Genomic DNA, 25,282 nt, shown 5'->3' with positions numbered 1-25,282 from the left:
TCGAAAGCGTTTTGGAGGGCACTTACACCAAATCTTTTCACGATCAGATAGTTCTGAGAAAACACATAAAGTGACCAGGTGTAAACGGGCCCTTTGATGTGACATTGACTTGATTTGATTCTACTTTCAGAGGACCTGAATTCGTTCATCCATCTTTTTTGGTAATGTGGCTGCAGTTTTCAGTCAGTAGTTCTCAGACTGTGGAGTGTGAAGTTCCACCAGGAGGTTAATAACAATACATAAATTGTATATTTTAAATGATGATTTTTCAGTGTCATATAAATGTTTTATATACGTTTAATGCAGCTTTGTATGTCTAAGAATCTGAATATCTCACCTAATTATTTTCAGGATTGTGGGATACAAAGAGTGTTGCTTTGGCAAATAACTGAAATAAAATAAGTTTAAGTAAAGCAAAAAGAAAAAAGTGATATATATATCACTTGTTTGTCTTGAATGTCATGAGGCTGCCGATGCTCTCGAGGGATATGGAGGTTGTGGGAGACCACCGCCGCTCTCGAGGAGTTCTCGTTCTGATCCGCCTTCTCTAGAACGGATTTTGGACCTTAATCTTCCATTGGTTGTGTTTGTTTGAACTGGTTACACTTGTATCACTTACATGCACATGCTGACACACTGACTATTCATCTATACTGACTACTGAACATTTCATGTTTATTTTCTTTAGTTTAATAAATTGTTTTGTAACGAAGCGGTTGAGTGTCTCCCTGTTTTTGTTGCGTTCCTTGACAAAGAATCGTAACTATATATATATATATATATATATATATATAAACACTGGATTCACACTGAGAATAGTAGTCCATTAATAAATGTAACCAGTCTGTTTCAAGAAGAAGTTTAAAGATTAGCTGCAATATTAGCTGCATATTTAAAAGTATATTTAGTATTTATTTATTTATTTATGTGAACTGTGTTGCATATTTATTACACTCAACTAATATACTCAAAATGTTTTAAAATGATTAGACTAGTTCTTAAAAATATTTGTTGCTTTAATGTCAGGTTCATGAGACAAATATTGACAAATGTTTTTCACTAATTATTATGAATCAAATTGTGTTTATTATAGTAACATATATAATAATTCAATTCAGTCTCACCCGAAAGAGCTTGTGTAATCGGAGCGTGGTGCAGCAGAACACGAAACGAATCATGAGCAGACGCAGAAACTCATCGCCATAAAATTGCAGATAGGCCTGATCTGGAAGACAGTCAACAGAAAAAGTATCTGACCATTGGTCCAACCTGACACTGATGTATAAAAATTAATGAAAGCATAAAAAAACTAGGGCTGTCAAACGATTAATCGCGATTAATCGTATACAGAATAAAAGTTTGAGTTTGCCTAATATATGTGGGTGTACTGTGTGTAATTATTATGTATATATAAATACAAACACATCCATGTATATATGAGAAATATTTACAAGTATATGTATTTATTTATATTTTTATATAATTTATATTATATATAAAATACATTTTTTTGTACATAAATAACATATTTCTCTTAAATATATACATTAATTTGTGTGTATTTATATATACATATTATTTACACACATTACTCACACATATATTATGCAAACTCAAACTTTTATTTTGTATGCGATTAATCGCGATTAATCGTTTGACAGCCCTAAAAAAAACCAAGGGATAACGGCACATATTGACGTTACCTATAACTCGGGAACTCGTGATCATCTGGCCAATGTCATGGAAAAACTTCCGCAGGAGTTCCTGGGCCTTTTCCCACAATCCATAGCGCATGCTGCTCAGTCCACAGACAGACAGGAAGCCCATGAGGGGGTTGTAGAGAAAGAGAGTAAACAGACTCCCACGCTGAGACTGGTCTACGAGCAAGAAAACAGTATAAAAATACAATAGACAATCAATATAATAACAGACAATCTTACTTCAATGGGAAAAAACAAAAAAGGAAATAATAAAAAAGCTAAGGTAATTTTCTTTTCTCGCAACACATTGTCAATACAACAAAAAAAGGAGACCTTGCATGCTCTTCGGATATACTGTCGGAGAAAGCAGGCATACAAGTGGTTGGCCGAACAGATTGGAGAAATTCTGTGGAAAGACAGGAAGAAGTCAGACATAAAAAATACTATTTATTTTTTAAACAATAAATTACTAGTAATGAATGGTGAATGTGTTATGAATGTACACTAGGGGGCGCTCCATTGCTGAACAAATCAGCCAACTAAAGAAAATCAGTTGAGAAGGAAAATCTGAAACAAAGGCTGATCAAATCAATCTATGAGTAAAAAGAAAAAAAGACTACAACAGAGTTGTCTTGAATCCCTATTCAAAGTATCTTACTTCTCATGTTTATTCTAGTCAAGAAGTCAGATCGTCTTATTTATAGAGCAACCACATGGCTGCTCTTGAATAATAAATGGCCTCATGATGTCACAGAATGCTGCAATGATGGAACAAATGTGAGCATGTGCCGTGTGACAAAGAAAGAGAGACGGAGAATTTATGTCTCACCTTATAAGCTGTGCTGTTGGATGAGTCGACAATGATAAACAGAGGTTTCCTGGTGAAGGGGAAAAGATCTCCAGGGTGGAGGCTGGAAAACAAACATTTGTGCATGCATGCGTGTTAAAATAACACTTCAGTGTCTCAAACGTTGGTTTCACATTTTGGTTTCTATGTACAGTAGGCTAGCACAGAATGGATGTCATTGAAGGCTCACCAGTGCATCTCTTTTTGTGCCTGATTTCTCTTCTGCACCATCTCACCGTTGACCACATCTCGGTTAGTGTTGGTAAGCACACCTCCAAAGTCATAAGGTCCTGTAAATAAATGTAAAATGTGATGTGAAATAATGATGGGACAGATTTTACTCCTTCCCGTATACATTGAAATGGTGCATCATTATTCTTTTTGCTAGTGGGGCAACTTTTCTCGGTGCATCAACTTCTGTTTCCCCGATTCCAACACTGTTCAAAAGTCTGGGTTCAGTACGATTTGGTTTTTGTTTTGTTTTTTGAAGGAATTTAATGTTTGTATTCAGCAAGGAAGCATTAATTTATGTAAATTAAAACTGACAGTAAAGACATTTATAATGTTACAAAAATGTTTCCATTTCAAATAAATGCTGTTCTTTTGATAATTCAAAGAATTATTCAAAGAATTTCCACAAAAATATTAAGCGGCTCAAGTTTTCAACATTGATAATAATAAGAAATATTTCTTGAGCACCAAATCAGTATATTAGAATGATTTTTGAAGACTGGAGTAATGCTTTGCTATGACATGAATAAATTACACATGAATAAATGAATAATATTTTAAATTAAATTTAAAATATTAAAATGAATATAAAACAGTTATTTTAAATTGTAATATTTACTGTTTTTACTGTGTTTTTTGATCAAATAAATGCATTATGGTGAGGATAAGAGACGTCTTTCAAAAACAAAAAAACAGAAATCGTATGACACCATACTTATACACTAGACTAGAGTATATCATTTCTGTGGGTGAAATTTCCTAAAAAAAAATAAATAAATAATAAAATAAAATAAATAAATAAAAAGTACTTAAAAAAAAAAGTAAGAAAAGTAAGATTCCCACTTAACTTGTTCACGATTTAAAAGATTAGATATTATTTTGCACAGAAAAGGCTGGTAAGCGATTCGAAACTGTGTTAATGCGGATTTGTTTTGTTTTGTACATGGCAGAATGTTTGTGAGACAAATCATACATGACATTACACAAATCTTCCTCTAATTTGATTGGCTGAGTGCTTATATTTAGATAGTATTTATGTAAATATTAAGAGAACAATATTCCATATCATCCAGTGATGTCAGGCAGAACAACAGTGTGCTAAAACACCACGGCATACCTTCACACTCTGAGCGTCCAGTGGGGAAAACTCCAGTGGCAGAGAGATACACCAGCAGGACACTATTGGCTGGCAGCTCCTAGCAATAAAAGAATCAGTGAAAGAAAAGAAAACTTTCAATGACTATAACAAAAAAAATTAATCCTTTAAATTGGATAATTAAATCAGAACACTTACAATACTACAAAAGGTAAAGCAGTGTCATAGCAAGCTTAATTATTAAGTTCAGTGGCACACTAAGTGCTGCACAGCAAGAGCCTCTCAGTATTGCCCTTAAGACTAATAATACATTTCAAAATATAACATTTTCTGATGCAATTTTTGCACATAGGGATTCACACACGCAGCTAAAGACAGGAAATGGTTAAAGAAGCACATGTAAGAGCCTTATTTGTCATCATGTATCTAAACAAAACATGAAGCAAGATGAAAAAAGGCCTAAAAGGCCTAAAAATAAGAGTGTCTGAGAGTTAAAAATGAACCGCTATATAGCAAAAAGATCTCAGTCATGTGCGTGTGGGTTTTCCCTCACACTCTTGAAGTGCTACGCTACAGCAGAGCAACAGGCAGAGCAGATAGTAACACACTAACACCCCTGTAGCATGCCATGCTGCTGCTACACACACACAGACACTCACACGATGTGTCACTCCAGACAACAGAACAGAAACTAGCGCACAGGATAGACAATAACCATAATGCAATTATACAGGAAGTACCTGTACAATTGTTTCATTTTTTATGTATCCTTGCCCTTGACTGATATAATGAGATCCAGAGACTTTAAAGGCCCCATAAAAGCATATGACGAGCCATGTTAATGTGTTTCCTATTAAAACAGGTTTAGGTGAGGAATATTAAAGGGTTTCTCCTTTTTTAAAAAGCCAATAGGCATTAGTCTAGCTATGTGTTTTAAGTTTTAGGGGGAGATTGGGCATAAATTTGTATAGTGCAAGATATATTTGGTGTGTTTTTGCAGAAGAGAAAGCCTGTAAATTTTAAATAAACTATTAAACTTTCGAACAGTAGTGTAAGTTTAATGTTTTTGAAAGAAGTCTCTTATGCTTACTCAGTTTAAGACTCAATTTATTTGATCAAAATACAGTCAAACAGTAATATTGTGAAATATTATTACGATTTAAAATAACTGCTGTCTATTATGATATATTTTAAAATGTAATTTCTGTGATGCAAAGCTGAATTTTCAGCAGTCATCAGTGTCATCACTCCCGTCTTCAGTGTCACGTGATCCTTCAGAAATCATTCTAATATGCTGATTCGGTGCTCAAGAAACATTTCCTATTTTTATCAATATAGAAGACAGCTGTGCTGCTTTATATTTTTTTGTGGAAATCATACTTTTTTCAGGATTCGTTTAATAAAAAGAGTTCAAATGAACAGCATTTATTTGAGATAGATTTTTTTAAACAATGTGAAAGGTGTCACTTTTCTAAATAAAACGGTAGTTTATATTTTCTTAAAAGTACATTTTGTCATTTAAGAGTCCACTGGCATAGTATATATATCACATTTGATTTAAGCTTAATCGCTATGATCGAAATGTCACTGCTACAAGGTCTACGCAAATATAGAGTCAGAACAGGACGTAAATGACAGGATGGATTGACAATAAATTGACAGGTGCTAAAAACTGCAATGACATCAGACAAACCTTGAAGGAGGCAGACAGGAAAGTGTAGAGCTGGCTGAAGGTTGGTTTGTAGAGGAGATATTTATGAGGGTTCTCTCTCTTGGCAGGCTTTTCATTGGGCTCCTATAATGAGAGAGATAAATGAGTGAGAGAGGAATAGAGAGACACCGAGAGCAGGAGGAGTGAGAAAGAACAGTGAGAGGGACACTGAAAAAGGTGAAGTACTGAAATAGCGAGGGAGGAAGGGTGAAAATACTCAGAAACACTCAACATAGAGAGTGACAGGGAGAGTGTAAGAGTCTTCTCTTACAAGTGTCCCTGGTTTGGAGCTTTGTGTGGCCAGGTTCACTGGTTCCCTCTCAAGCGCTTGAAGCATACGAAACATATCGATGGTCAGCTCGCTAAACTTCACCTGCAAACCAGGAGAAATTCAACCATTGCAAAAAACAGTAGTTGTAACCTACACACCAACAAGTTTGAAGTGTCTAATCATTTACATAAGAAAGCACTGCTTAAATTTGACATATTATGTAACTTGTTCAGTACTCCCACCTGATTGTTACAGTTGCCAATGATGAGTGCATCTGCCAAGGTGAGCTGGCCAACCACCATGCCCTGTTCAAGAGGGGGCACACCTCCCTCCTGCAAACGATTGGATATGACCACCACGCCGTTGTCATCATTTAGGATCATAAGAGGATCTGCCTGTGTAGGTAGAAAAATAGTTGATGAGAAAGGCACAAAGGTAAAGAAAATATGAATATTTGTCATAAACAGTCTTACAGAGTGAACTACATCAGACATTTGTAACAGTAAGTCATGTAAGAAGAGGTACTAAAACATCTGAGATACTGTTTTTTAGAGTGCACATTTGATCAATTTCAACATGAAATAAAAATTAAACTGATTTACTATACACTACTTTTTATTAATTAAAAAAAAAAAATGAGTTTCTATAAAACTATTTTCCAGCACAACTGTTTTCAACATTGACAATAATAAAAATGTTTCGTGAGCTGCAAATCAGCATATTAGAATGATTTCTGAAGACTGGAGTAATGGCTTTGCCATTACAGGAATAAATTACATTTTTAAAATATATAAAATAGAAAACAGGTTATTATAAACGGTAATAATATTTTACAATATTACTGTTGATACTGTATTTATGATCAAATAAATTACAGTCTTTGTGAGCATAAGAGACTTAACATTTTACGCCCCCCAAACTTTTGACTAGTAGTGGTCTGACTGTTAATGATAATGATTTGGTGTATATTATTCCAAAAAATGCTTCATATTCTTTCTTCACAAATTATAATTTGTAAATAAATAAATCTCTCAATGACCTTTCTGTTGACGTAAACAATATTTTTTATATTAGAATTTCATGTTAACTTTAATTGTTCAATACTAATGACACTTTATGCACATTATAGACTTCTTAAAGGTCCAGTTTTTCGTGGTTTTTTGATGCTTTGATTGTGTTTATAGTGTGCAATATAACATGTGTTCATGTTTCGCGTGTAAAAAAACACAGTATTTTTCACATAATTTACTTATCTGTATACCGCTGTTTCCACTGTCATAAAAACGGGCTGATGACTTCCTTGTTCTATGAAGTCCCTCCTTCAGAAATACGTAACGAGTTCTGATTGTGCCAGCGGTTCCTGTGTTGTGATTCGACAGCAGCTCTTAGCGCATCTTGCCCGGAAAGGTCACGCCTCTTACCATAACGTGGAGATGCACGCGCTCAGTGTTATTGTAAACATGTCTTTAATTTTACCCTATCAATTTGAGCCGGAATCAGACCCGGTGATTGGACTGCGGGATGAAAATAACAGCGTTTTGACGACATGGCGACAAACACACTCTACAAACGCAACTCTTGCGTATTCCTGTGGGCGGAGGTTAGTCAAAAAACTGTTTTAGTGACGTCATTAAAGAAGGAAGTAGAGGGATGTAGTCCAAACTGGCCGTTCGATGTAGGCGACTTCTGTTAAATAAAATATCTCGCTTGGCATTGAACTTTGAGCTTTAAAATTTTACAGATTTTATTTATACTCTAACAACAACATTACACACTAACTAAAGTTTGAAACATGGGATCACGAAGAATGGGACCTTTAAAAAAATTCTTACCTCCACAAAAGCAGCAACTTCTTGCAGCACCAGGTTCCACTCCAACTGGTCCTCTGTGTTGAAGCGCTGGGTGTAGTCCTCAATCTCCTCAGACAGCTCCTGCAGAAAGACACCACAGATGGTCTCAGACACACCAATATAGACCATACTGTGTTTTTCTTCTTATGAACAGTGGATTGTTGCCAGTATATTTATTAGTCCTTTGTAAAACCAAATATAAAATAAAAAAAATCCATTCATTTCTATAAATATGAGTATATGAGTAATGGCTGACAGTGTGTCATTATACTTGAACAGTGCCAAAATTGATGGGGCATGAATTTTGTCTTAATTCCAGCTGCACAACTAGCCAACAGACTGTCCATGCTGACTGATCCTTTGGCAAGAACCTCTGTTCGACTGAATACCTATAGTGAATACTAAAAATGTGTAATTGGTCCATTTGGTCTGCCATCCTTGACTTACCTTGACTAGCACTTTAACCAGGTCCATCTTGTTGAGCAACAGACAAACAACAATAAACCGAGCGTAATACCTCAGCTTTTTTACAACCAGCTCAGGCCTGTGGAAAGGAGATGGGACAAGATTAATGAACCGAAGAGAAAACCATATAAGACAGAAATTAACAATCTTTACTGCTTTACTTGCTCATAAGTATATTACTTCAAAAGAACTTTCCAGAACATAGTGAATATAAATCAAGTGAACATCAACTTTGTTTATCACAGTTCATCGTAGCTTCTTTTCACCTGTCTTCTTTGTTGACTTGGTGGTAATATGATCGCTGGCGAATGGCCGAATAGAAAGAAAAGGCTTCATTTAGGTAGCTTGTTTCTGATGTGCGGAGGCTGAAGAAGTTAAAATACAAAAATAATGTGCAAAACAATTCTTGAAGCAACACTTTGAAATAAACCGAATTAGTAGTTGTGTTAAAATGTTCCTTACTAGTAATGGTAGTACAGCTGGCCAATTTTCGAGGCCACTTCACCTATCTGCCACCTCTTGAGACCATACCGGTTGTCCAGGACTTGTCTATTCTCCAGTAACATAAACCCAAAAAAGAATCATCAAGAATTATCTGTCATTAATGTTGACATCATTGGTGCAGAGGAACTATCAGAGGGAAGTTTGATCATGCAAGTTAAATCTTCAGTCTTATGTAGTTCTAAGCCAAAAAAAAAAACAGCTTTATTTTTAAGCTTTTGGTAAAAACAGACCTTTCAGTTTCAAAAATAGATCTATCTAGAGGGCTGACCTGTGCTGCTGCTGAAACTTCCACAGCTTGGTGTATACGTCAAATGTTCGGCCAAAATAGGACTGCCACTGCTTGTGTCCATATTGAGGCAGATCCCTGCAGGAGTGTGAGAGAACAAACAAGAGAAACACAGCCAAATTTACTTCATTCCCCTCATTTATTGGTACTCAAACAACAATTTAACAGGTTTAGCAATATGAGCCATTAAATCATGAACAAAATCAAGACAAACCAATTTCTAAGTGTTTGTGTTTACACAGTCAGTATTTGGAATTGACAGGTGTACGTTCATTTACAGTTGATTATAAGAAAAAGGCAGGGTTTAAGTATAGTAAATGATTGTCGAAGTTCGACACAGATTTGGATTTGTGACATTATAGTTGATAATTATGAGGTCAAAAAAAGACGTGGATGGATGTATCATACACACAAAATCAACATGAATTTCAAAAATAGATACTTTAAATTTAAACAAAGAACTGATAAAAGGCCCTTGTGAAAGTTGTTAAAAAACATAATGACAATAACTGAAGCAAATATAAAAAAGGTGTCAATTTTTAGAAAATCTCATCACAATTAAATTTGATAAAAAAAAAAAAAAAAAAAGTTTAGCAAACAAGTCAAATAGAGACTTCCACAATAGAGATAATAGATTATTCTGTAGAACACAAAATAAGATATTTTGAATAATGTTAGTAACCAAACGGTTTTGGTGACTTCCATTGTATAGATTAAAAAAAAGAAATTCTCAAAATATTTTTATATTCCACAGAAAACAAATAGTCCTACAGGTTTGGAATGACATGAGGGTGAGTAAATGATGACAGAATTTTCTTTTTTTTTTGTGAACTATCCCTTTAAATGTATAACTGTATAGAAAATGAGACTTGGGATATGTTATTTTCCCTATATTACCAGGCTTCTATGCAATGGAATTTGCTTTATAAATATTTTCAAAGTACTGTGACTCATTGCTTTAATCACTGGTTTGTTTTAAAAACTATAATAATCAAGGTTGTATTCAAACCAAACCTACGACCTCGATACCCACATATCATTATATAAGGCATTTTTGCACCTCTGCTTTGATACTCTTATTTGCAAGACATCATTTTGGACAACAGCAGATGAGCCTTCCAAATATACAGGTGGTCATGGTTGTCATGCACTTAATTAACATCATCATAACAATGATGAGAAGACATTGGTGGTGGGGGAGAGCAAAAACGGAGCAATCAGAGAGAGTCAGAAAGTGTGAGTGGGTTAGAGTGTTTGGGCAGGGCTGCGGTGAGTCATAGCGCAGATGATGTGAAAGAATTTGACGAGCTATTGCAATCAGCTGGAGAAGTAGCTCTTTTGCCTCCTCCGCCTCTACTCGCTCTTTTTCTCTTTATTCCTTTCTCGTCCTTTTCCCCCTGAACCCTCCCAAAACACCTCTAGGCCCTATTGTTATCATCAGAGGGTTGCTATGACAACAGAAGCAGGGACTGGGGAAGGAAGGGAGGTTGCGAATGCAGCAGGTAAATGCAAAAGCCCTCATTTACACATGCTCACACATGATTACAGTAGACAATGCTTCTTTTATGAACCTGTAACGGGTCATTCAGGGAAAGGCAAGGGGACAAAAATGAATGTCAAAAAATAAATCATGTCCATGAGACATAAAACACACACACACACACACACGCAATGCAATTAAACACCAGCGCACAGACACGCCTCCTTTCATTCATGCACATTCGATGCAACCCGGCACTGTATTTTATTTCCACAGCTTTCATTCACAATGTGCATTCACACATGCTGTAAGGTTATAGAGATGGATTTGTGAGGTTTATGGTTCACCCCGTTGCCCTTGTGGGCTGCAAGAGACAAGGTCAGGAAGGAGATAGGTGCAGTCATTAGGCAGGGCTTTAATTTCACTACATGCACCATTAATTTCCCATCCTCACTGACAGCATTAATACCCACAAGACAGATTCACTGGCAGAGCACAGCCAGGGACAGACCTGTAAATTAGGGAAGGAGGAGAAAGGAGGGAGACAGGATGGTGTATGTGTGCAGATGGGGTCAGATGTAGTTTAGCTGAGTAACAGAGCAATATCAGATCTGTACAGTATAGCGAAAGTCCAATGTGTTGATGATTCCATTATTCTGAAATTATTCCATTATTTTGGGGGCTTAAAAAAAAAATGGTACCATTCACTCCCAGTATGAAGCTTGGAAGAGCCAGGATATTTTTTAATATAACTCTGATTTTGTTTGGCTGAAAGAAGAAAATCATATACACCTAAGATGGCTAAATTATGGTATAATTTTCATTTTTGGGAGAACTATCCCTTTAATAATTCATTAAGAAGACAAGTTAGTGCAGATCTTCCATTTTAAATTTGAACATATGTCGGTCAGTGAACTTTCATCGATGCTAAATATTTAACTGTAAGTTGAATATCAATTGTAAGTAGTCAACTAAGTAGTATTATTGGAAAGTGGAAACGTTTAGGAACAGCAGCCACGAAGCAGAAGGCCACTGTGTGCTGAGGCACATCATGCATAAAAGTTGCCAACGCTCTGCTGATTTCATAGCTGAAGAGTTCCATACTTTCACTGGCATTAATATCAGCACAAAAACTGTGCGGCGGGAGCTTCATGGAATGGATTTCCATGGCCGGATGGAGTGGTGAAAGCACACCGCCATTGGACTCTGGAGCAGTGGAAACGTGTTCTGTGGAGTGACAAATCATGCTTCTCTGTTTGTCAGTCTCATGGATGAGTCTGGGTTTGGCAGATGCCAGGAGAACATTACCTGCCTGACTGCATTGTGCTAACTGTGAAGTTTGGTGGAGGAAGAATAATGGTATGGGGCTGTTTTTCAGGGGTTGGGCTAGGCCCCTTACTTTATTGAAGGGAAATCATAATGCCATTTTGGATAATGCTATGCTTCCAACTTTGTGGGAACAGTTTGGGGAAGGCCATTTTCTATTCCAGGATGACTGCGCTCCAGTGTACAAAGGAACGTCCATAAAGATATGGTTAGATAAGTTTGGTGTGAAAGAACTTGACTGCACAGAGCCCTGGCCTCAACCCCATCAAATACTTGTAAAAAAATTATGGTTTTGATAAAAGTCTATGCTGTGTTTTGAAAAAAATACAACAGTTTTTTTTTTTTTTTTTTTTTTTTTTACTGTAATGTGTTAAAATATAATTTATGACTCTACTGTCAAAGCTGAATTTTCAGTCTTCAATGTTAGATGATCCTTAGAAATCATGCTGATATGATGATTTGGTGCTCAAGAAAGATTTCTTATTATTATTCATGTTGAAAACAACTGTGCTGCTTAATATTTTTGTGGAAAGTGTATTTTCAATATATTCATATTCTTCACATAAATTCAAAAAATGTCACATTTATGTCATACTGTATATATATATAGAGTTTATGTGACTTTTTAAACTCCGTGTTGCACGTTGATGAAGAATATGAATATATGGATATGAAAATATCAAAGCCACTATAAATGTCTCTTTGAGTCAAGCTTGTTTAATAAAGAGATACTAAAGAGGTAAGAGATAGTGAGAGCTATCAAGTACTGAAAGTATTAGGAAATGAGACCAATTAATAATAGCTGTTTCATTACTGAACTCTTCAGGGTGTTGCTAAGCATCAAATGCAGAAGTAGGCCGCTACTGGTTAGACAGCCTAATTAGTATAGAGAAACAGGGCATGGGGGCGTGGCCTCATAACAAGCATCTAGTCCTGTATTTGTAGTAGACAAGCTATTATTAAGGTAAGAAACATAAATGCATAAACATGTTTATTGGTACTGAGCATCATATGAAATCCTTCATGCAGAAATAACAAGCAAATTAAGAACTAAGATGCTACAATTCTAATGCTGACATCTTCTGAAAAAAAAATTTAGTGGAATCTTTTTTTTTTCTTTTAGTATTATTTGGTTCAGTTTGCAGTACACTAAATGAAAATATCTCAAAGAGCAAAAAGTGACTGTCACCTCCCACTAAAGTATAAACACTACCTGCTTCTGACTAAATAAAAAAAAAAAAAAAAAAAAAAATTGCAGGAAATACTAAAAAGTAAACCTAAAGACTCAGAAATAATGTTTTCCCAAGATATCGACTGCTTCAATGTAAGTATACGGGATTTGTTTTTTGTCCACATGCTAAAAATCATAATTTTGATCATTTAGAAAAGTATTAGCACACCTCTCCACATCAAGTCACATAATTTGAGGTATAATTCATGTCTGTAGCACAAACACCGTAATAAAACTATGAAACTTTTTGTCAAATAAACTAATTTTACAATTTTAATGCACAAAATGAGCTCATTTCAAATTTGATGCCTGCTACAGGTCTCAAAATAGTTGGGACGGGGGCATGTTTAATCCTCTTCTTTTCAAAACAGTTTGAAGACGTCTGGGCATTGAGGTTATGAGTTTCTGGAGTTTTGGTGTTGGAATTTGGTCCCATTCTTGCCTGATATAGGTTTCCAGCTGCTGAAGAGTTTGTGGTTGTCTTTGACATATTTTTCGTTTAATGATGCGCCAAATGTTCTCTATAGGTGAAAGATCTGGACTGCAGGTAGGCCAATTCAGCACCCGGACTCTTCTATGGCGAAGCCATGCTGTTGTAATAGCTGCAGCATGTGGTTTTGCATTGTCCTGCTGAAAGGCCTTCCCTGAAATAGACGTCGTCTGGAGTGGAGCATATGTTGCTCTAAAAACCTTTATATAACTTTCAGCATTCATAGTGCCTTCCAAAACATTCAAGAATGTCAAATTTGGACTCATCTGACCATAGAACACTTTTCCACTTTGAATTTGTCCATTTTAAATGAGCCTTGGCCCACAGGACACGACGGCACTTCTGGACCATGTTCACATATGGCTTCCTTTTTGCACGATAGAGCTTTAGTTGGCATCTGCAGAAGGCACAGCGGATTGTGTTTACCGACAGTGGTTTCTGTAAGTATTCCTGGGCCCATTTAGTAATGTCATTGACACAGTCATGCCGATGAGTGATGCAGTGTCGAGGGCCCGAAGACCACGGGCATCCAATAAAGGTCTTCGGCCTTGTCCCTTACGCACAGAGATTTCTCCAGTTTCTCTGAATCTTTTGATGAAGTTATGCACTGTAGATGATGAAAAATGTCAAAGCCTTTGCAATTTGACATTGAGGAACACTGTTTTTAAAGTATTCCACAATCTTTTTACGCACTCTTTCACAGATTGCCCATCTTTACTTCTGAGAGACTCTGCCTCTCTAAGGCTACGTCCACACGAAGCCGGAGCTTACCCTAAACCGATTTTTTTTTCCCTCGTCTCAAAAAATATCTGCGTCCACACGAAACCACTGAAACGACTCAAAACGATGTAGTATACATGGCAGACCATTATGTGGCGCTGTAATTCTGCCGCAGAAATGCACTTAAAGCAGCGAAGAAAACTTGGAGCATGCGCATAAACCTTGCGCGCTGAATACAAACTTTAGCAAAGCTTAGAAATAACACTTTATTTTGGTTCAGTAGCTTCTGCAGCATGAACGCAAGCATGTAGAGTCTGCTATTGCTGTTGTTGGTGCTGTTTTGTGGTGTTAGCGCGCCTGACTAGGGTCGACACGTGGGGTGATGACATCATCGTTTCAGAAAATATACGGATTGCCCCGTCCACACGACAACGCCAAGCCGGCGTTTTCAAATTTTTCCACTCTGGGACCCGGTTTCAAAAAATACCGGTTTCACCTTTCGAAAACGCCGGATCCGTGTGGACGAAACGCCTATCCGATAAAAAATTTGTGCGGTTTCACCGAAACGCGTCTCCGTGTGGACGGGGCCTAAGACATCCCTCTTATAGCTAATCATGTACCTGATATCAATTAACTTAATTAGTTAGTTAGGATGTTCTCCCAGCTGAATCTTTTCAAAATTTCTTGCTTTTTCAGCCATTTGTTGCTCCTGTGCCAACTTTATTTGAAAAATTTGAAATGAGCTCATTTAGAGGATAAAAGTGTAAAATTTCTCCCTTTAAAGCGGAACTCAGTAAGATTTGCGAAGCTCCTCCTACAGTTTCCTTCAGTGAATCACACTGTCATAAATACTCCAAGCACAGCTCTGGACTACAACGACTACAACGCTCACCAGCGCAGTAGTTTTGCAAATACAGTACAAGAAAGAGGAGGTGGGTAATTTGCAAATACAGTACACTCGATGGAGGTGGGTAATTTTCGAAATTGTCTAATAAAGTCATAATATATACATTGTTTTTGAATTACCGTAAAGCATTTTGTCACTCTCGCGTGAACATGAACATGAGGCGAGATTGTTTCGGGTCGGTGCAGCTCAAGTTGCAAGTGCTGTATTCTGGTGTAGACGTGCCAGAGGGGGTTAGTGCTCGCCTCAAATACACCACTACAAGTCAATTAACCATCGTAAGGACTTAGAAAACTATTTATGAAGGTAGTAAAAAGTTACTTAGTTCTGCTTTAAACATTTGTTATGTTATCTATGTTCTATTGTGAATAAAATATTGGCTCATGTGATTTGAAAGTCTTTTAGTTTTCATTTTATTTCAATTTAAAAAACGTCCCAACATTCCCAGAATTCGGGTTGTAAAAGTGGACTTGGTTTTAAAGGATTTAATAATATTTGACAGCATTATATAACAGTTAAAGGTAAAAGAAAAGCAAAGTGTTTACAGTATAAGAACACTGCAATATTAAACATGACAAGAAATATCTAGTATTTAATATGAAAGAAAAAAAAAAAAAGATATACTGATCTGCAGGTATTATACCAAACTCTGTCCTATGATTTTTCATTGATGTGCAAAAAACCTACCCCAAGAATATATGAATGTCAGAACATGTGGGCTACTCTATGAACCAACCTCCTGGACTGTAGCAGTCTCAGTCAGTTATGCAATATAAATGTAACAAACACACATCCGGTACATAAGGACAGGGCCTGGATACAGAGAGAAGAAGGAGGGAAGGAATACAGATTGTGAAGACAAGAAGGAAAGAGAGAAAAAAAGATTGGGGGGGGGGAGAGAGAAGGCTAAAAGAGAGGGAGATAGAGCCCACAGCTACTGACATACTTGTCCTATAAATAGTCTTAGCTAAAAATGACTGATTAACTCAAACGCAACCTACTGGCCACTGAGAAATGGTGATAAACACGGAGTGACGCGATTCATTTTTTTAAGGGAGTGTGTAATGCAGAGACAAACGCTGGCAGATATGAGGGGGTGGAAGAGGAGCGCTGAAGATTCATTCAGATGTAAAACTGAGCTCACTTCACCCAGACACTGGAAAATATAAAGGGCTCTCAATTCCCTACGGATGAACAGGCAAACATCAACACATATATAAAGCACAGCACAGATGAGACATTAGAACCTGCTTTTTAATAGATAGAGAAAATCAACCACACCCACAAAATATACTACGTTCATACAGTACAGTCCAAAAGTTTGGAACCACTAAGATTTTTAATGTTTTTAAAAGAAGTTTTGTCTGCTCACCAAGGCTACATTTATTTAATGAAAAATACAGTAAAAACAGTAATATTGTGAAATATTATTACAATTTAAAATAACTGTTTTCTATTTGAATATATTTCACAAAGTAATTTATTCCTGTGATGGCAAAGCTGAATTTTCAGCATCATTACTCCAGTCTTCAGTGTCACATGATCCTTCAGAAATCATTCTAATATGCTGATCTGCTGCTCAAGAAAAATTTTATGTGTACAATTGTACAAAATATTTGTGTACAATATTTTTTTTCAGGATTATTTGATGAATAGAAAGTTCAAAAGAACAGTGTTTATCTGAAATCTAATCTTTTGTAACATTATAAATGTCTTTACTGCCACTTTTGATTGATTTAATGCATCCTTGCTGAATAAAAGTATTCATTTCTTTAATTTCTTTTCAAAAAAATAAAAATAAAAATTCTTACTGACCCCAAACTTTTGAACGGTAGTGTATAATGCTACAGAAGCTTTGTATTTCAGATAAATGCTGTTCTTTTGAACTTTCTATTCATCAAGGAATCCTGAAAAAAAAAGTACACAACTGTTTAACATTGAAAATAATCATACATTTTTATTGAGCAGCAAATCAGCATATTAGAATGATTTCTGAAGGATCATGTGACACTGAAGACTGGAGTAACGATGCTGAAAATTCAGCTTTGATCACAGGAATAAATTACTTTGTCAAATATATTTAAAGGGATAGTTCACCCAAAAATGAAAAATTGATATTTGATGAAATAATAGCAGTGGATGGGAACTTCAACTATAACAGTAAATAAAACTTGTTTAGACAAATCCAAATTACACCCTGCGGCTCGTGACGACACATTGATGTCCTAAGACACGAAACGATCGGTTTGTGCGAGAAACCGAACAGTATTTATATAATTTTTTACCTCTAATACACCACTATGTCCAACTTCGTTCAGCTTCCTGTTAGTGAGGTCAAAAAACGCGTTCTGACGACGGAAGTGATGTCTCGCGCTCATTGAAGTTTATGGGCGAGACATCACTTCCGTCATCAGAACGCGTTTTTTGACCTCACTAACAGGAAGCTGAACGAAGTTGGACATAGTGGTGTATTAGAGGTAAAAAATGATATAAATACTGTTCGGTTTCTCACACAAACCGATCGTTTCGTGTCTTAGGACATCAATGTGTCGTCACGAGCCGCAGGGTGTAATTTGGATTTGTCTAAACAAGTTTTATTTACTGTTATAGTTGAAGTTCCCATCCACTGCTATTATTTGACTGACAGATGGCAGCGGTTGCAGTTAAAAAAATCATCATTTGCGTTCGACTGAAGAAACAAATTCACCTACATCTTGGATGTACTGGGGGTAAGCAGATAAACATCAAATTTTCATTTTTGGGTGAACTATCCCTTTAAATAGTACACAGTTATTTTAAATTGTAATAATATTTCACAATATTACTGTTTTTTACTGTATTTTTAATTAAATAAATGTAGCCTTGGTGAGCAGACGAAACTTCTTTTAAAAACATTAAAAATCTTAGTGGTTCCAAACTTTTGGACTGTACTGTACATGTCAAATTTACAGTTGTCAGCCTTGTTTTAGAGTGCTAAATACAGTTACCTTCACACACAGTTCAGCTATAAATGAGAGTGACACCCAATTTCTAAAAACTGCACTGACTTCCTAAAGGGAGTTCACCCAAAAATGAAAATCTTGTCTTCATTTACAGCTGTGGCCAAAAGTATTGGCAGTGACAAATTTTATGTTTCGCAAAGTTTGCTGCTTCAGTTGTTGTGGTGTTAATCCATATTGTTTCCAGATTATTGTGCAAAGTGATCTGATCCATTTTAAATAATTGCAAAAAGCTTAACTTGCCAAAAAATGAACTTTAACACAAAAACCCAAATTTCACTGTTTTTTGGCCCTGGCACCAAATCACCAGCTAACATCATTTTAATAATCATATCATCTGCACATGAGAAAGTGAACAAGTACTAGTCAGGAGAAATGAATATTATTCTGATTGGATAATAAGAGCAGACTGAATGATATAAAAAGGAGAGAAGAAGTGTTTCCAATCATTGTGTTACCTCCAAAGGAAGACATGCAGCCATCATCGCTTTGCATCAAAATGGCATCAAATGCAAGGCAATTGCTGCAAAGAATATCAACACCTAAAAAGAACCATTTACTGAATCATAAAGAACTTCAAGGAGAGAGGTTCAACTGCAATGAAGAAGGCTTCAGGATGTCCCAGAGTGTCCCGCAAGTGCCAGGACCATCTCCTCCTGTGGAATCAGCTACTGAATTGTGTCACCACCGGTGTAGAGCTTACTCAACATTGGCAGCAGGTGGGTGTGAGTGAATCTGCATGTAGAGTGAGGCAAACACTTTTGGACAATGGCCTGGTATCAAGAAGGGCAGCAAAGAAGTCACTTTTTTTTCATCAAGGATAGACTGAAATTCTGCAGGAAGCACAAGGACTGGACAGCAAAAGGTGGAAAGTTATTTTCTTTGATGAAGCCCCCTTCCGACTGTTTGGAACATCTGGAAAATTGAGTGTCTGGAGAAGAAAAGGCGAACGCTACCCTAAGTCTTGTGTTGTGCCAACAGTGAAGCATCCTGAGATCAGCCATGTGTGGGGTTGCTTTTCATCCAGTGGAGTGGGCTCTCTCACAATTCTGCCCAAAAACATTGCTATGAATAAAGAATGGTATCAAAACGTCCAGCAAAAGCAAATTCTCCCAATGACCCAGGAGCAATTTGGTGATGATCCGTGCATTTTCCAGCATGATGCAGCACCATGTCGCAAGGCAAGAGAGATAATGAAGTGGATTGGAGATCATTACATTGAAAATTTAGATCTGTGGCCCAGCAACTCCCTGGATCTTAATCCTGTAGAGAACCTGTGATCAGTCCTCAAAAGGCGAGTGGACTAGCACAAATTGTGATAAGCTCCAAGCACTAATAAGGCAAGAATGGATCACCATTAGTCAGGATTTGGCCCAGAAGCTGACATCCAACATGCCAGAAGAATATTGAATGTTTTTGCCAATAAAAGACTTTAAAACTTATGAAATGCTTATCATTGTTTTCCAGTATACCCTAAAAACATGTGAAAAAATAATTATAAAGACTAAAGCAGCAAACTTGAAACACAAAATGTCACTGCCAATACTTTTGGCAACAGCTGTACTCACCCTCATGTTGAAAGTCTGTGAGCTTCAAAAAACTCTATGACTTTTATTACAAAACAACAACAAAAACAAAAAAAAACAATGAAACATCTTCTTTGCATTCCACATTAGAAATAAAGTCATACTGATTTGGAACAACAAGAAGGCAAACAAAAGATGACAGAATATTAATTTTTGGGTGAACTATGCTTTCTCAACTCGCAATGAATTAAACCTGAGCTGTATGAACAGAGCTGTGCTGGACAATCATCTTTCGAGTCATATAACGCAAGAGCCATTCACGGTTTTTGTTCATATAAGATTCTAGTAACTCATATAGATGGGAATATGAGCTTTATGTTATCCAAAGGTTTTAGATTTTGTTGCCGTCTTCTAACAGTGAAGCTTCCATCATTTTTGTGGTCTGAGTATAACCCAACCAATGTGCTCAATGCTGTCATAAATTTAAAAAGCATTTGAAGCTGCTGTCGGTTAATTAAGATTTGGCCGCCTTGACCAGACTTAGTTTTTAAATAATGTTGTCTCAACTGTGATAAGACATTCCAGCGTCTCGTGATTCCTGACTATTGCAAGAATAGAAAATTAGCTTGACTTCAGTATTTGATTCACTCCTAAACTGCAGTAAACAGAGTAATAGGTCATACTCAAAAACTGATTAATAAATGAACAAATGGACGCACAAAAAGAACAAAAGAAAAAAACAAGAATAATACATTATCAAAAATAATTGAACAGAGGGATGAAGACAACAGCACGAAAGAAATGACAAATGCATGAGCAAAAGAATAAACTAACAAAAGCAAGAATGAAAAACAAAAGAAAGAACAAACAAATGAAAGGTAGAAAAACAGAAACAAGAAATAAATGCAGGAAAAAAATGAAAACAAGAACAAGAAACAAACAACTGGCAAAAATGAACAAACAAAAGAAAATTCATTCTGTCAAAAGACAGAATGAAAACAAAAAGAAAGAAAGAAAGAAAGAAAGAAAGAAAGAAAGAAAGAAAGAAAGAAAGAAAGAAAGAAAGAAAGAAAGAAAAATATTGAGCTGAGAGTAAGTTTACATAAGGTCACTGCATGATTGGTTCCAGACAGCAATCTGGAAGGCAAACAAATCCACAAATAAACAGCAAAATGCTCAGACACCAAGAAGAGACTGACCTTAAGCCATTGAAAAGCTGTTTGGACTTGTCCAAGAGATAGCAGAAGTCAGTGACAGTTTTCCTCTCACAGAGAGGGATGTCATCCTCTGCCCCTACCCCTGTCATGGCAGCTGCTGTAAACAAAACAAGGCAAAAAAGTGAATTCAAATAGACTGTCGGCAGAGTTATGCAAAATCAAGTCGTTAGCGCAAGCACGTCCTTCGAGCCGCCATCAGTGGCAGAGGCAAGTTTTATGAATCACAGTTAAACGAGCACCACAGAACTCTGAACTGACATACTGTGGGTATAAGAATCTGCATCTGTGACGTGGGCAGATGTTGAATCAGCTCCGAAGAAAACTGACTAATTCCACCTCCAAACCAACTGATACGCTCTGACGAATTTGCATTCGAGTTGGAACAAAAGTTTCACTGAGGAAGTTAAAATAATCAATTTATCTATATGAAGTTCATGGAGATGAATAAAAAAAAAAGATACATTCAGCTATAGTGTTGTCAAAATTACCGGTACTTCGGTACCAAGTCGGTACTGAAATTTTGAAAATGTGACGATACCAGCATTTCTGTAGTACCGGTAGTACCGAGAATCCGGTTATATTCGGTACCCACTGATAAGGCTGTTGGCAGCATTTACTTGAATATGACACGAGTGAAGCACAAAGCTTTGTTTACAGAAGAAATAATAGGTTAGCAATTAAATGTGACATCGCAGCCATGGAAACATTTTGGTTAATGCCGAATAAGAGAGGTGCGTGAGTCCATACATTTAAGCTTTGTATTCTGTTTTGCGAATCGCGATCTGGTCACCTGATTATCAGAGAATTTAACAATATTCCATTAGTTATTCCACTGAACATGGAATCTGTTTCTTTTCCCAAATCTTCACTCACGCAGGGGATTATAACGTTTCTTTCGTTCGCATTTAGGCCTATTATAGGCTATTCGCATTCTTTACTGTGGTAAAGTAGAAAAAACACCGTAGGACAGAAACCTTTTTGCTTGCACGTCAGTTTCTATTTATCAGAGTTTGTGCTTGTTATTAGACTTTATAAGGCGCGTCAAGTTTATTTGTATATATCGCGTTTCATACGCTGGTGATTTTTACTTTCGTTTTCTCTGGCAGCGCTAAATCAAACATAGTCTGAATGTCTTGCCCCTGCAGAGGATAAAACACGCTCTTCAGACCTTTTACAACAAGTGTCAGTTGTTTGTAACATCAGGAGATAACGAAGATATTATTAAAGAGAAATGGTCTCATTCCTGCTCGTGTCCCACATCCCTCTCAAAGCGCAAAGCGGCTATATCAAAGTAATAACGGGACTTTGGCTATATATGACGCGTCTTTGTGTGGAAATAAAAAACGAATGCTTTTTGAAATAATATTTAACTTTCTTATTATTTAGGTTACAATTATTTACCGATATTTATTTCATAGTTTTACAGGCTGTAGTGTGTTGTTTCACTGGCGGAATAGCTAAAATAAACACGCACGTCTGTTACCCCTGTTGAAAAAACGAGCATATGCTGGTAAAGTAGGTTTTGAAGCTGGTATGCTGGTTTGAGCTGGTTTATGCTGGTCCAGGACCAGCTTAGGACTAGTATGGACCAGCAGGACCAGTTTAGGACCAGCATACAGCTTCAAAACCTACCTTACCAGCATATGCTGGTTTTTTTCAACAGTACACAATGGATGTTTGAGCATTTAATTTTTTTTTTTTTTTTATATTTCAAAATTTATTTCATTGAGGTAGCCTATATATACACACACAAACACACACACTCCAAATCATATTTAATGTTTTTAAAATAGGCTATATAAAATAGTAAAATAGTTCCAATAGATTTTACTGTGGTACCGAAATTGGTACCGAGAACCGTAAAATTTTCATGGTATCGGTACCCACTACTGGAATTTTGGTACCCTGACAACACTATTCAGCTAGAAGTAATTTTTTTGTTTTGCTAATCAGTTTGACAGTGGTCGTAGACTGATAATAAGTTGTGTATAAAAAAAAATAAAAAATAAATGTTCATTTCATTTTATTTTATTTTAACCGACATTCGTTAACCGATCATTAACCATTAACCAACAAGATATGATAAATTATAATTAAATTTAATTATAATTAGAATTAAAATTAATTATTTGTTTTACAGGGGTTGAGTTTGCAAATAGCAGCATAATCAACAAAAAATGAGGATTCACAAATCGTCATATCACACACCTGCAGCAGCACTTCTGCGAACCGAGAAAAACAGAAGAAAATTATACATATCCACAAATAAGTTCACGGAAAGGAAACCGAGATGCAGAAAGCGGCATCCTGTTTGTTTTCTTAATTTTACAAAAGTACAATGTTTTGTTTTTATTTTGAGTGTTCACAAATAAAAGTAAATCCTTTAGTTAGAAGTCTTAGATCCACACCTATGGATCGTTTGTTTTGTTCCGAAACAGGGACTAAATTTGTTACAATATTGCATTTTCTTCTTGGTTCGGTTCGCTTTCACAAGGCAATATTTCAAAGCCTACCAAAATGTGCATATGCAAGTCACGTGCGAGTACAACTGTCCTCTTATTGGTCAGTTTTCTCAGCGCTTTGTGGCATTATTTGTAACTGTCGAGACACATGCAAACACTATACGAATGTGGCCGTCATTCCCACTGTTAAATTATATACTACATTTGTATTAATACTGCAGCAAACACGCTCTCTCTGGATCTCCCAGCACTGTTTAGTAGGCTAACTGTGTCAAGACCATATATGAATGCTAATGCAGGTAGAGGCGCTCTTTGGTTTTAAACAATGGTAACTAATGTGCTCACTCACAGAATCAGACACTACTACTGTTTTTTATACAATACATTTCCCGTTGTGAATTATGATATCATTTGGTTCGTTGGTCCGTTGGGTCGGATTGCTTTCACATCTCAAGCGAACAGCTCCAGAGTTCGTTTCAAAGCGTACCGAGACCACCTCTCAAAAACGCAATTTTAAATGGGGCTTTTCACTCTGCGCTTATCCCCAGGTTATCTTCGTTCTAAACACAGCTTTTAACTCAGAATAAAGGAATGTTTCACACTTGCAATTTAGAAGAAGAGTTAGCCCCTCTTTTTACCTGGGGTTGTGAAACCCTGCTCCGTAGCAGGGTTAGCACTGCTTTTGCGGTACCAAACTTGCACAGTGTGAAAAGATGCGGTGTTACAATGTAACAGCTAGACGCTTAGCAACAGACAACCATCACGGAAACACCTCACACTGCATATTCTTACTTTTATAGTCCAAAATGTCCATTCAGTATGAACTCGATAGTACAGTCGGCAATATGAGGATGTGCAATGCTAAAGCTTTCTAAAGCCAATCAATGACACTGACACCGCAAATATGCAAATAAGAATGTTAACCCAGGGTTTAGGAATGTACAGTGTGAAATGCCATCTTACAAATTTACAAAAACCAGGGTAAACTATTTAAAGTGTGAAAAGCCCTTGTGTAGCATATTTTTTAACCATGCAGCAAATATTCTAAAATATCTCGAAAATTTACTTTAAAATTAATTTAATTACTTTTTAAAAGGTTTAACTGATAGTAGTAATCTGTCAAAATGGTTTCTGTTGGTTAATGGTTAACCAGTTATTTATGAGCATCCCTAGTTGTGGAGATGCTGTTTTTTGATGTGAGAGCAAAAAAATAAAAAAATAAATAAATAGTATGGATTTCCAATACTGACACCTGATACTAGTTACCATAGATATAATACTGTTTACAGCTGCTCATGAAGACTTAGGAGCTGATACCTGATTATGGTGAGGGCCATTAAAGATTTGACATGCTGTAAGCAATTAACCAATTGACTGGACTAGTTGACCAATCATCAGCGCATACAGGGCTTCTCAGAAAAGCAGGCTTTAAAGAGACGGGAACTAAAACAGTGCGTTTCAGGCAGGGGGTAAAAAGAGGTGCTGCAGCAATGGAAAGTATTAGAAAAATATTGTGGTTTTTTAACTTTAATACCTGGTTTCAGAGACAAGACTTAAGCCTAGTCCCAGAATAAAATGCATGTTTGAACTGTCTTAACTCAAAGTAACTTGCACTGACATATTTTTAAAAATGTCAGTACCATTGTTTGTATCAAGATGCACACCAGTAATGTTTTTTCTAAGGCACATTTAAAAAAAAAAAAACATTTACTAAAAAAAAAAAAAAAAACTACTAAAAGTATCCTAATTTAACTAAGGCCTAACTTGGCTTAATCTAATCCCTGTCTGTGAAACCAGGCCTATATCATTTAAATGTACTTTAGCAGACCTCAAAAATAAAATGATGTCCTTGCAAATGAGCATAATATGGGCACTTCATTTAATCTGCAGGAAGAGCCCAAGTTAATAATTTAATAACACTGTAAAAAATTTACATTATAGAGTTGTGATGCCTAAATTCAGTTGT

The 25,282-nt window shown here is 36.3% G+C and overlaps 1 protein-coding gene across 4 annotated transcripts in view; it reads right to left on the bottom strand.

The window, feature by feature from the left end:
* The window catches only part of scai (suppressor of cancer cell invasion), a 46,135-nt gene that overhangs the window by 3,870 nt on the left and 16,983 nt on the right, over positions 1-25,282 (bottom strand). For 3 of the 4 annotated variants that reach the window (XM_048187821.1, XM_048187819.1, XM_048187820.1), the window contains 15 exons: positions 20,837-20,951; positions 8,944-9,039; positions 8,634-8,720; positions 8,438-8,536; positions 8,154-8,250; positions 7,689-7,787; positions 6,099-6,251; positions 5,818-5,958; positions 5,568-5,669; positions 3,896-3,974; positions 2,738-2,837; positions 2,530-2,611; positions 2,034-2,106; positions 1,704-1,877; positions 1,125-1,225 (listed from right to left, as the gene is read on the bottom strand). In XM_048187821.1, coding sequence (XP_048043778.1) covers positions 1,125-1,225; positions 1,704-1,877; positions 2,034-2,106; positions 2,530-2,611; positions 2,738-2,837; positions 3,896-3,974; positions 5,568-5,669; positions 5,818-5,958; positions 6,099-6,251; positions 7,689-7,787; positions 8,154-8,250; positions 8,438-8,536; positions 8,634-8,720; positions 8,944-9,039; positions 20,837-20,943 — 1,590 coding nt within the window. In that variant the 5' untranslated portion in view covers positions 20,944-20,951. The remainder of the gene's footprint in view (positions 1-1,124; positions 1,226-1,703; positions 1,878-2,033; positions 2,107-2,529; positions 2,612-2,737; positions 2,838-3,895; positions 3,975-5,567; positions 5,670-5,817; positions 5,959-6,098; positions 6,252-7,688; positions 7,788-8,153; positions 8,251-8,437; positions 8,537-8,633; positions 8,721-8,943; positions 9,040-20,836; positions 20,952-25,282) is intronic. The other variant, XM_048187822.1, reaches the window with a different exon arrangement.

The sequence above is a fragment of the Megalobrama amblycephala genome, linkage group LG4, assembly GCF_018812025.1.
Source record: "Megalobrama amblycephala isolate DHTTF-2021 linkage group LG4, ASM1881202v1, whole genome shotgun sequence".
Classification (NCBI taxonomy): Eukaryota; Metazoa; Chordata; class Actinopteri; order Cypriniformes; family Xenocyprididae; genus Megalobrama; species Megalobrama amblycephala.
Note: the sequence above shows the minus strand (reverse complement) of the source record. Positions and strands in the feature narration are given on the sequence as shown.